Raw genomic sequence first — 13,381 nt, forward strand, 5'->3', positions numbered from 1 at the left:
CTGTATTAACGCACCACTCCTGAATCCCATCGGCCCCTCAAACACAACTGTGCAATCTGTCACAAGTAAGACTTAAGGTTGTGATTTGCTTAGTAACTTCTCTCCTTCTACAAGGTAAAATGCTGTATTTTGCCCTTTCTTCCCCTCTGCACACAGGTTTTCAGCAGGGCAGGATTATACCCTGAAAACAGCAGCACATCAGTTGTACAGGTTTTCTTTCTTTCCTCTCCCACTGCTCCCAGCATGTAAGGGGGGGAAGTGTTTGCTACTGCAATTCTGCAATTTTTCCAGTAAATTAAGTTATTGCATTTTTTGGTCAGAAAAAACAAAATGCATAAAATGAGCTGAATGTTATAACAAGCACCAGGGTGTGAAATAGCCTCAATAGAAAAATCTCAGAGGTAGTAAAAAAGAATCTAGAAATCAGGTACAACGTATGATGTTAGAGGCACAGGACTGTGGCTCAGAAAAAACACAATTAGGGAGTTTTTAACTTTTGAAATTAGTTTACTGTGTTTGCTGTTTCAAAAGGCAATTGTTGAGGCTGGGAGGCACAAAATGTGCTTTATTCTTCTGAAGTTTATGCGACAGACACTTGCCACGCACAAGCACTATCTTCATCTTCAACAAGATTTAAGCATTGACAGTGTGGTTTATGATGGAAAAAAATCCCACTAAAATGCACATTTTTGGCAAGTCTGGGAGCTTCAGAATGTTACTGACCCATGAACTGAACTTTTTACAGGATCTTCCAGTGGCGTGTCCCGTTTCTACCACATTCTAGAGTCTAAAAATGCATATTTAGTGATTGGTCAGTTTTGTATATAAAATGTATAGTGAACCTAATAAGAACCTTCCAGCTCACATCCTCCCAACAGGAATCCAGCCATTTCAAGAACTCAGCATGACAAAGCACTCCATTTACAGCAATTCCCTGCAACATTCCTCCCTCAGTAATACTCACCATTCATTAGACTGTAGTGTAGGGGATTCATTCTGCGCTATGTGATATAAGGCACTCATTGCGTTCATATTAAACAAAGGAGGCTTCCTTTCCGCTACACACAAAAGAAAATAGTTTTTATACAGGGAGATAGTCTCATGGTTTTGCTCTTTATTTTAGTTTACATCCCTTTAAAAAGAAAACCACATCAGCAGAATCACTATTGCCTGAACATGGAACCCCAAACCAACCCTACCCTGCAATCAGACAGATATGTTGGCATATATCCTATACCATTGCAGAAGATGAAAGCACTTTGAAGATCAAATGCCTTGTCCTCTCAAGCTTTTAAATTACGTGGTTTATCATAGTTGAGTTCTCTGACTCATTTTAATGTACTAAAATAGGAGTAAGTTAACAGTAAGCTCTACAGTCGGTGTTTAGCCACTAAGCATTCTTGGTTTCATTGTGTCGTCGTCGTCGTCCCCCCCCCACTCTTTTTAACTACAGTTGCTAAAAAGCTAACAAATATTTAATTCTAGGACAGCAGTGATGAAGAAAAAGCTGGTAACAAGAACCATCAAATCACACTTAACTGACTAAGCACATGGGCAGGAAGTCAGTAACAGGCCAACTCTTTATACTATTTTGAGCATTGCATTCTCTTTGGCTCTTCTCTCCCTTTCAAGCTTGTGTTACTCTTATAGACTGACACAGCATGAAAGCTTAATGAGGAAGGAGATGATCTCACTGGAACAACAAAACTGAAGCTTCATCAGAATGTTTATGGGGTAAACCTATAAAGCTCAGCCTTGCCATAAACATTCCAGAGGAGCTGGTCAGGCCACGAGGCCGTTCCTACACGAGTGAAAAATGCAACAGAAAACTTAAAAAACACCCAAACAAGGAAAAATAATGCTAGATTTCTTATTTGCTTTTAAATTTTGAGTTGCATAGTAGCAGTAAGCTGTATATCAGAGATCACAGTTCACTCATCACTATCACAGCATGGACTAAGCCCTACAAATTCCTCAGAATTGTGAGCAAAAGTTAAGCCTTTCCTCAGATGTAGTACTTCACCTTCTGTAGTCTGTCAGATAACCAGTTGCTGCCACCAAAGATCAGGCTGATTATCCATTAAACTCTTTTAACTGACCCCTTAAACTTTTTTCATCTTAACAGACTGCCCTCCCTAGCTTTTTTCCTCTTAACTCACCTGAATAAAACAGGAATCTTCAGGAAACACTGAAACTGAGCCCTCAATGAAGCCATTTCTAAGACAAAGTGATCATCTGATAAGACTACCAGACATCTCCTTTTCCTGCTTTCCTCCCATGCTTATTCAAACCATCCCAACCGAGACAACCCCACCAGCCCAGCCTCCAATGCTCTACCATGCTGACCTAGCCTCACCTCTCACCACACTACGAAGCCATAGACGAAGCCCAACGCTTCATATTGCAAACACACAGCGTGCAGGAAGGCTCCCGGGGGTGTGGTGGCCATGAGCTCACTGCATTCCTGGAGCCCTGCAGCCAGCCAAGTCTCCTTACTCCACACTCGGAGCAGGATTCTGTCATGACAGTCACACCCCTTCGACTTGCTTTATGTTGGCAACCCCCAAAAAAATAATCTCTGCTCTGTAGAAAGAATCTATTTCACGTCCTGGAAGAAAATGAAGTTGACAGTTTGGAATGCCAGACAGCACTTTTAGCTAAACTGTGCAGTTCACATGGATTAACGTGTTCCTCAGTGAGAGCTCTCGTTGCTGTTCCTCCACCAAAGTTGGTTTGGAGTATGAGCAATGAGATCTGACAAGGATGGTAGGACAGCCTCAGGTGAAACCTCACCATCCCCAGGAAAACTTACAGCTAAGTGCTTCCAGAGAGCTGGATCCTGACTAAAGTCTGAGCAGCGCTGTGCATCACTGAGTGTATTTTTGTTCCAAGACTACATGTTTTTAAATAGAATGCCATACTAACACAGGTCTTTTAAACTGATGTTCTGCTTTAAGGAGTCTGTTCTAACGGCAGCGCCATCATTTCTTCTGGGATTGATTTATAGGTTTCCACTTCAAAATTAGATTAGTCTGTACCTTTTCCTTAAAACAACTCTAGAGATTTCCCAGCCAAATCTGTTCACAACTGATAACACTGAATATAGCTTTGAAGCTGTCCACTTATCTAACCTTCATTATCGCATGACTGTATCTTAAATTTTTATGCGAACAGTATCAACTTCTATCATTAAATGTATTTTCACACTGGTACTTCTAATGGTTCATTTCTAAAGCAGTTCAGCAAATAGACTGGTTTTCAATACAAAACTTAACTGCCTCTCTAACAGACTGTGAACATCTTTTGTGATACAGTTTGGCTATTTTCTTTGTCTACATAACTCTTTCTTCAGGTAATGAAAACACCAGTTCAATAAACATCAAATTGGAGACTTGAATTCCAGAGATCACATTTAGCTCTTTCCTCTAACTTAAGTCCCAGAGAAACCAGGACAAGGACAGCAGCATAGATCTTCTGTACTGTGATTGAGCTGAGTAAGTTCTAGGTATCAAATAACTACACTTTATAATTTTGCAAATAAAATAACTTACCTAACTCAATACAGGTAATTCCAAGAGACCAAACATCTACTTTGCCATCATACTGCCCTTCATCCATGGCTAAAATCACTTCTGGGGCCATCCTAAAAGAAGGAAATTGGTGCTTGTAAAATTCTGGGCAATGGCACACGTGGTATCAGCATCAGTATTCCAACAAAACAGGCTGTTTCACTGATCTCAACTACCATAAGCAAATCATTCCCCAAGGTATCAGGCATGGACATGGAATACTGTGAACAAAGACCAGGCACCCACACTAGCACAAGCCTGTGGAGAGGCTGTGTGCTGTTCTCCTGTGCTTTGCCCAGCTCTCCATTCTTGAGCATCACCAGCTTTTTGTCCTCCCACATTTCCAACAGTTTAGCTGGCTGGCTAACTCTGGTGAAATAATTAGAGCATGCAGTTGTGTAAACACCACAGATTAGGTGTAAGAGATCAAAAGCATACAAGGGATCTGCAAAAGGATTTGGTCAATGAACCTGGCCTTTCCTATGGAAGAAAAAACACTTCAGTTATTTCAACAACGAGACGTGGTGAGAACATACGAACTGTTAAAACCACTGTGGGGGGAGTTACAGATGATTCAATCCCACCTCTACCACTTAAAGTCAGCCTAAAAATTGCTTTATCACTTTTAGTGAACTCTAAATACAAGAATTCACAACTTCTTGAGCTCAGAGCCTATTTACTATTTAATCTTTGGCAAAGTCCATTTTATCACTACACAACTGGAAGATTACAAAGTCAGTTCCAATAAATCCCAAGTGTATTAAATACCCAATAAATGATCTTTGCACTTCACAAAGCCAGAAATATGTAAAACTCTTGGCTTACCAATATGGCGTCCCCACAAATGAGTTGGCAGGAGATGCTATGGAAGCAGACCCAAAGTCAGCAAGTTTCACCTGTCCTGGCTCTGTCAGCAGGATGTTTCCTGCCTTGATATCTCTGGTTATAGAATACAAGTGTCAGGATTATTCCTCTCCAAAAAAATAAGCCTTCTATAAGACAGCCTATGAAACACAGCAGCAGTCATATGCTCAAGCTGCAGAATACCCAGATTTTCTCCAAATACAAAATCTTGAACCTTTAGGTCAATGGCTTAATGTGGCCCTTGATCTTAGAATCTAGTTTGCCTTAAAAGTCAGCTTAAAATGGCACATCTGGATAAGCTTCATAAACAGTTCAACAAAACCTCCTGAAGCAACCATGTCCTTTATCAAAGTTTTTCAGAAAGTCCTAATAAGGTAACTATTCAAATCCTCCATCCTACTAAAATGCAGCAGGCCCTTCAAACACAAAGAACATTTGCATGCCGTACTTACTGTGTGCTTCTCAACATGTGTGTTCATATAAAAGTGATTTTTGAGGTATGAGTGTTCCCCCCACCCCAGCAATCTCTGCCTTGCAGTTGCTACAAGCTAGTCAGGTGAACTGAGCCTGCCTTCCTATTCACAGCTTCAGGGAACAATCAGTATCATATCAAGTATTGAAAAGCTTAGTAGATTCAAAGCAATTCTGCACAAATTACGAACACCAGCTGTAAGAGAGAGTGCATATGGAGATATGTAGCTTGCTAGTATTTGTCTACTATAAATCACTAGTTGGGGAGCAGATGGGCAGAGCAAAAAGAAAATCTCTGCTTGCAAATACTGAATTTGGGATGAAAAGGGATACCGTCAAGAAAATAAATTACCTGTTAAGTGTGTGAGACAGCAAAAGTATAACCACTTACCTGTGGATCATATTGTGAGAATGCAAGTATGCTAATCCCTGGAGAGCACCATGGGTAATTGCTGCTATTTCCACTTCTTGCAATGGCTTTTTATGAACTTAAGGAAAGAATTTATTTAAAATTCAATATTAAAGAAAACAATGCATTTTACAGCATGCAAGTGAGTACTGTTAACAACATAAACAGAGAGAAAATACTAAGAGGTTATTTTTACTATGCCCAGTTTGAGGAGCAAATGTAAAAATTAGTTCACAGTGTACATTCTATTATCAGATGTCATATTCTAACTGTAAACCAGCAGCTATTTACTACAAAAAGAGACTACTTTGCAACTGTAAACTGCTTTCCTGTCAGTTCTGTGACCATTCTCCCAAATACCTATTTGACATTCAATATTCAATTTTCCATTAATGAAGCTAAATCCCAAACCCAAGAACTTTACAATTCACACATGAATAAGCTGTAGCAATACAGATGACTCTGGCAGCTCAGCCTTTTGTCCTGAAATGCTTTTGGCAAGGAAAGGAGATGAACAACTTACTGGGCACACATATATCTTCAAAGAAAGTTCACTTCAAGAAGCCTGATAGAAAAACGACCATTTAACAAACGACCTCATCAAGCAAAACCCTACTACTGCTGCAGTGCTATTTTAGTCAACAGGCCTACAGTTGTTAGTAAGCATTAGGATCAACAGCAAGGGTTTTCAGAAATAAATCTTGAACTGGCATGCCAGGAGAACCTAAAACTCAGAGGAAAACAAAAAGCTGACTGACAACTCTACATTAATACAAACCAAGGAGAAACCAGGCCCCTAGGAAAGCTGGTGTTTGACAGAGAAGCCATTACAGCCAGGCAAGCACTTGAGAAACCAAACCTGTTCACACACACTCTGCCCACAAATAAACTATACACTCAAGGACTGCTCTCTGATACTGTAATCTCTTACTTCAGTACACTACTCCTGTCTTTCAATCAAGTAAATGTGCGTGACATACCTTCTAGTAAGTCTGATGCTGATCCTAAACAATATTCCATAACAAGCTGTATGGGAAGAAATAAAAAGAGTTGTTAGAAAATCTCTCATAGTAAATGTATGTTTTCTAGATTTCTGTGGAGAGATCTAGAAACCTTCCCTGGTGCACTCAGTGCAGGCTGCCATAACAAACCAAGTATTGCTTGTAACATAAGCCCCATCCTAGAACCGTCGCACTGACCTCTCCTGTGAGGACAGATCTAACTGGAATTAGCACAGCCTTCCTGTGTATGATACCAAGCCTCAAAACTTGGAGAGGAAGGCACACAAGCATGTTCATAACCAGTTATGTATTGTATTACATATCTCATTTTATATGCACATACTTAACAGGAATGTTAAATTGCACTTAACAAGCTTATCAGAGTATTAAAGGGCTATTTAGGGATTTACTTAAGATTTTGTCCCAGTCACATTGCAAAAAAAAGAAACTAAAACTTTGTCCTACGGATTTATTGAAGCAAACACATGATCAGTACCTTATAATTTCAACTATTAATTCAACAATATGAATTCTTTAGTGTATCATACCACAAAAACTTCATCAATGAGAGGTGCACATTACACTTTTTATTTGACGAATGTTTCCTCTGCATAGCCAATCACATCTATTCCTACATAGGCATTTTTATGCACACAATCACAAATAACCCAAATTTAGTTGGGGTGTGTGAGTGGGTTTTGTTCATTTAAATCAAAAGTATTTAATTAATTAGGAGGTAACAGCCAGAGATAAAACCAGCTAGTTGTTTCTGTCACCTGAACACACAGAGAAATTACAACAAAGTAATCACTACACAACAGTAGAATTTAGTTAAACAGAAACACTAATAACTCAAAATATACTTATATTATTATACTATCATTATTATTCATTTCAAATACTCAGTCCCTCAAGCTAAATGCACTTAAAAACCAATCACCTTACTCTGCAAGTGAAAGGGAAGATTTCCCTAAAGCTTCTTTCCAAAACCTACACTCAGTTTTGCTGAGCAACCATAAGGTCCTGAGCTACCCTCAGCTGAGTCTGTGCAATGCAAGTGTTCAGGTGCCTATTGAAAGCCAGCTGGAGATATTTTAAAGTGCCCTTAACCAAGACAAGAGTGCAGCAGATGCTTACCCATGCTGTATGCTCCCGCAAATAGCAGCCTTTGTATTCTATACTGTTAGGGTGTTTTATTTTTTGGAGGAACTTGACTTCCTTAATAATATCCTGCCATTTCTGTAGAAAATAAAAAGAATAGAAAGACTTTATCAACTGTTACCTTTTTTTTTCAGGTTGTTGTTAAGTCAGTATGTCATTTAATTATTTTAAGAGGCAAAATCATCTTAAAGTTCCAAATCAAAATAGATATACATTAGTACTATGATGTTCACCGCTTAACTCCTCAACACATCTACAAAACAAGCTGTTGATTGATTAGACTGTATATAAGGATCTCTCATCAGTATAATACTTCATATGTAGACATGGGCTATACTGGCAAACAATATCTCAGCAAGTCCTCAAAAAAGAAGTGTTCCTTTTTTAAAGGATACCATTTCTATTGTCAAATCAAACATACATCCCAGCCTGAAAGAGATGCGGATGATAAGTGTCCTTCAGCAGGAATCTTGTAGACAGAAAGACCTATCCCTACTAGTAACTATATTACACTGGATGAGGCTCCATTTATCAGTCGCCAAATATCTGACTCTGTTGATAATGTTCCTCCATTACCAATTTAGTCTTGTCAAAGGACCGATTTAAAATGAGTTACCTACAAGATAAGGGAATGGTTCTGCAGGAGAAAAAGAGCAAACAGATAAAGCAAAATCCAGGATTACAAACGGGGAGTTCTGCCAGTGCAACTTTGAAGTACAGAAGAGGCCAAAATGTCATGTTCCAATGTGTGCCCAGACACAGCCATTACTCTCCTTAGAGGAAACCACCAAGTGTTCCTATTCACCGCACATCTAACAACTCCAAAAGGTTCAAAAGCTGTTTTCCAGCTCCTGTTAATCTCTCAGCACACACTCCCTTGCATATGACCAGGACTTACAGATGGACAGAGGTCCCATACACCCAAATGCTTTAGAAAATGTGCAAACCCCAAATCCTCCTCAATAAACATTTTAGGGTTAGAGAAACAAATGAAACCAGGGAACATGGTGGCCACAACTGAGGCAACCAACTAAGCATTGCTCAACACCAGAAATTTCACTAAAATTACATTAGTGCAGCTATTCTAACGTGAACTCCTCTCACTGACACCCTTGTTCCAGTATAAGAACAACTTAGTTCCCTTTTACTTCTAGCCCCAAAGGCTTTGAGGTACAATACAAGCCAAACCAAGAATGCACCATGCTAACCTTCGCTACTGGGAAAAGTGATATATTAATCAAGATGTATTCATGATTTCCTACATAAAAATCCCCCTCCAGGATCACATTAAGACGTGTACTTAACATTACAGTGCTACATATTTCAAAGTACACAGTACCACAGATTTCAAAGGTGTTCCAACTTATTTTTATTATAAAATATATCCTTAGAGAATAATTGTTCCCTGCAATGATAAAATCTTATTAGGAAGCCAAAGTAAATATAAACGATACCAGAATCCCCTTAATCAATTTCTTTACATAGGCTAGTTCATAACTCTAGCAAACTTCTGAACAAAACAAATAAATATAGAAGTAAAATAGAAAGTATTTCATTCCTGGTCTTATTACTTTCTTCAAAATAAGGAAACATACGCATTAAAGACAAACAAAAGCTATTTCTGAAGCATGCACAGTTTGTTTCATTCATGTGAATAGAGTATTTATAGCTCACAGTAATTAAAACAGTAGGACAAGTAGTAAGTACAAATTATTCTTTCATCAGTACACAGTTAAACAAGTCACCGCAGTGACAAAATAGAAGCACACACAGCAAATTTAACTGGGAAGCTAGAATTTAGGACTGCTGGAGAGACACTGCCACCTCTACCTCCTACACAGATACACACGCACACAAAGGAAGGAATAGCTCTGCTCCTTGTAGTGCAGATGATCAATACACAAAAGGCAGGCACAGAAAACAACGAGTTGTTAGTCAAACTCATCGGAGCAAGACTGCTTCTAAGACTGGAATAGAGAGAATGGAGGGAGGAAACCATAAATGCCTTGAACAAGAGGCTTACAATAAATACTTCTGAGGGGAAAAAAAAAATCACACCATGATTTGATAGATGTCGTTTACCAGAAATGACACCAAATCGGCTGCTCATGTCATGTTGGGCTTTTCAAGAATCTGTATTAGCACTTAAACATTTCAAGTATAAAATCAATTATCTCTGTTAAGTGTCGCAGGGAAAAAACACACAACTGGGGTGGCCATGAAAACACTTAATGCTTAAATCTCAGAGGCCTACTTCTGCAGACCTCTCTGCAAAGACTGCCTTAATCCCTGGTTCTGGCAGCTCTTCCGTAATTATGCTGCTGCTCAGATTTTCACACTCATTCATTCACTGCTGGTTTGCTTTTGTTTTAGCTCCTCATCAGCACAGTCATTCCAGGGAAGGATGCATTCTGCCTTACTTACATGCAGGATTCCCTTGGAATCTTTCACCACTGCATCCGCTGCTATTATTCCTTTGTCCAATAAGCAATGTGGTTACTTTGAAAGACATTTCAAATGGAACATTTAAGGGCAAACAGACATGCTAACATACAAACCTACCAGTTTTAATTTTCTTTTTTGCTTTCTACACATTTATGTGGTCCCATAAAAGAGCCCTTTGTGTCTGGAAGAAAAGAGTCCTGCCCACCTTTTCCAGGAGCAGATTAAACAGAAATACACCATGCACATTAAACTGATTTGTTTTCACTGTACCCTCATTCACCTGTACAGCTAAAGGAAGGATTTCTCCTGCTGTAATCCAAGCCAACTAAAATAATCCTATATAATAAGTAGTGGCAATGGTAAAGATTTAACAAGCAACATGTTCTACATACCTCATTGGACTGCTTCCCACTATATGACATTTTCTTGATGGCCACCACTTCATTGGTGCGCACATCACGTGCCTGTAACGGGAAAACATGATGCATCAGTTTCTTCAGACCACGATTTCCCATAAGATGTAAACCAAATATACTCATAAAAAACCCCAATCTTTATCCATTAGTTAACTTTTTCAGATAGTTAAACTAAAATATCTTCCAAGGGGTGTGCCTGCTGCATTTATTAGAAGTTGAAGATCACCCTCCTGTTCGTGAGACAAGGTATGACATTTCTCTGTGCTCAGCATCCAGCAGGTTTCTGCAGCAGTCACGTATTGTCACTTCTAAACTAGAAATCATAGCTTATAAAAGCAGCTCTGACTCAAGTAGAACTGATTTTCCCTAAATTAACTTCTCTCCCTGCTCAGGTCTATACCACACAAAACAGAAGCAAGACTCAGCCCCTTTGTTCCATTCCACACAAGCAAAGATACGCAGGAGATACCTGCTCTGGACACTGGTACCTTAATCCCCAGTGCTCCCACAGATCAGCTATTGTGTCTTAAAGGAAAGATGGGGACCAAGCACCAAGGCTCATTCCCCCTGGCAGGAGAAGAGGCAGGGCTGCTTCACCTTGTGGGGAGGATGGCTCCAGACCAGACCCCAGCCTCTCCTCTGTTAAGGATTTCAGCAGCACGAGAGGTGATGGAGGAAAACACCCCCGAGTCTCTCTGATAAGAATAATCAACTTGGATATGAAACCAGACCATATAAATCAGAATAACGTGCACCACAGCATTCACTGATGACTGATGAAAATGCTGATTTTAGATATATTTGTACTATGAAGCACAACCTATCAGAACATGGATTAATGAAGTACCAAGACTCTGCCTTTCATAAAAAGGTTTTTCCATCATGTTTTAATTCTGCCATCCATTAGAGATTCCCAGAATTCCCTGACAGTCTTTACTTCAACCAGTTATGATGAGCTTGAACCAACAGTATTTTTTCTTTCTGTTTGAGAGGATCCTTCCTACTGTCTCCCTGACACTAAGGTTTTGGGTAACTGTATTTGGGTTTTGAGACCCAAAAAAAAGGAAGAATAAAATTCTGATTCCTAGATCTTTACAAATTAGAGACAATCTCTGAAACATTCCAATCAGTGAAGAACTGCAATGAACCGGGCAAGCCAAATACTAGAGAAGAAGGAGCACAGCTCTAACAAAAGGGAGCGGGTTATTCTTCTGCTCCATCTGCAGTGTTCCAGTGTAGTAGGTTTCCTGTGTCAAGTAAAAGCTATTATGACACTGCAGAGTAGGGTAAGGATAATACCAAAATGATTCAGAGGTGCCAGACTTGCAGTTTCTAAGAAACTAAAACCATGAGGTGAACCAGCAAAATTCATGTCAATTATGAAAGGAAAAACACAAACTTTCTGCACTGCAGGATGTTAACAGAAACAAAGAGACAGGAGTGAACACTCTCAGTCAGTTATCATGTAAAACAACATATCACCCCTTCTTGGGATCAGGGATAAAACAGAAGGAAGGTAGGTTACAACTAACACAAAAAGACTAAACTGCATTTAAAAAGGCAGGGAGAGATCTCAGGATTATATGGATTTTTATGCCTGTTAATTACTCCTGCATCTATTTCTCATCAACATGTTTGGTCCAGGCTGTAGGCAATGAAAGCAGCTTGGTGAGGATGGTGCTACGTACTAGAGGACTCAAGCAAGCAACCCTTAACTGAGTTTGCTTAACACTGAAGCCAGGCTGGGAGCAAGAGAACCATCCCAGGTGACACCCCATCAATGTTAAAATCATGGATTTCCTTTGTGGTTTTAGTGTCTCTGTGATCTGGAATAATTGGGAAAAAAAGAAGAAAAAGACTGTTCCTAAACAAAAGCCACGGAGATGTTCCAAGATTTAAAAGATCCAAATGAATGAGGCTTGTTTCATGGCAGACATTTATGCACATACATCCCACTCTTCTTCAAAAACTCCACGCAAAGGATCAACATCTGGCGACCAGAGTAACTTCAGCAGTGATAGAATCAAAGCACGAGCAAAGAAAAGGTGGAGTGTGTCATCATCTTTGGTAATATGCTTTTAAGCAGTTATTAACTATAATCCAGTACTAATTACATTGATTAGAGAAAGTTTCATTGTTTGCATTAGCAGAATCAAAATCTTGTTAAAGAAACTTAAGAGGAGGTTTTTTCCCTAGCTTTACAGAGGAATAAAAGATCCAAGACATACACTCCCCTACTTTAGTTCTTTGTGTTTATTTAATTCTAACTAAATTTCTCCCTCCACTCTGCCCTTGCCATCTTTTGGGCTTCTGTTTGAGGTATGCACTACACCACAAGAAACAGTTTCAGATTCAAGATCTCAGGCATGCTAGTAGTAGAAAGGTACCGTAATACAACACAAAACCTATAGGCTACAACTTTATAACACAGAAATAGGAGCAGTGTATCTGCTTTGTTCAAAACTCTCACTTGACAAAAATAAAGCCCCCAGATGGGTTGGAGTAGTGTGATGTCCTTTTTATATCCACTCTTTAATCAAAGTGAGTGAATAAGATAAAGTAAAGGCCACAAGGTGAGTACTGTTTCCTTAGGAAACACTTCCTCCTCCAGACCTGTTCCCAGACAGTGGCAGCTCATAGTTTTAAGCAGGGAACAAAATTAAGAAGCTTTTCCTAATTAGTTCATCTGTGCTGCATTAAATTTGTGCTGGAAGGTTCCCAACATGGTCTGCTGCAATTATTAACAATGAATAGGCATCTCATAAAATACTGACACAAATGGCTTTCTGAAGGAAAATTGGCAGGTTTGGCCACACCTCCTGTAATTATAAATGTGAAAAGGTTTTCTGAGGAAAATGGAGGGTTTTAAATGAAAGTCTCAGAGGATGCACTTTGGTTAACATACAGCAACCTGCAAATGAGTCTACCATGAGACGTCCCACCTCCAGTTGAACTATATCAGCTGGGAAAAATTCTGCTGTCCAGACGTTCACGTCTAAAGTCTCATGCAGATGAATACTGGGATTCTTGCCTGAAGTAGGGAAA

The 13,381-nt window shown here is 39.4% G+C and overlaps 1 protein-coding gene across 3 annotated transcripts in view; it reads right to left on the bottom strand.

The window, feature by feature from the left end:
- Positions 1-13,381, bottom strand: part of TAOK1 (TAO kinase 1) — a 32,908-nt gene that overhangs the window by 18,830 nt on the left and 697 nt on the right. For all 3 annotated transcript variants that reach the window (XM_010010524.1, XM_010010525.1, XM_010010526.1), the window contains exons 2-8: positions 10,313-10,384; positions 7,452-7,553; positions 6,294-6,339; positions 5,296-5,392; positions 4,395-4,508; positions 3,552-3,643; positions 965-1,058 (exon numbers count right to left, since the gene is read on the bottom strand). In XM_010010524.1, coding sequence (XP_010008826.1) covers positions 965-1,058; positions 3,552-3,643; positions 4,395-4,508; positions 5,296-5,392; positions 6,294-6,339; positions 7,452-7,553; positions 10,313-10,384 — 617 coding nt within the window. The remainder of the gene's footprint in view (positions 1-964; positions 1,059-3,551; positions 3,644-4,394; positions 4,509-5,295; positions 5,393-6,293; positions 6,340-7,451; positions 7,554-10,312; positions 10,385-13,381) is intronic.

The sequence above is a fragment of the Nestor notabilis genome, unplaced genomic scaffold (assembly GCF_000696875.1).
Source record: "Nestor notabilis isolate BGI_N333 unplaced genomic scaffold, ASM69687v1 scaffold25852, whole genome shotgun sequence".
In the NCBI taxonomy this organism is placed as follows: Eukaryota; Metazoa; Chordata; class Aves; order Psittaciformes; family Psittacidae; genus Nestor; species Nestor notabilis.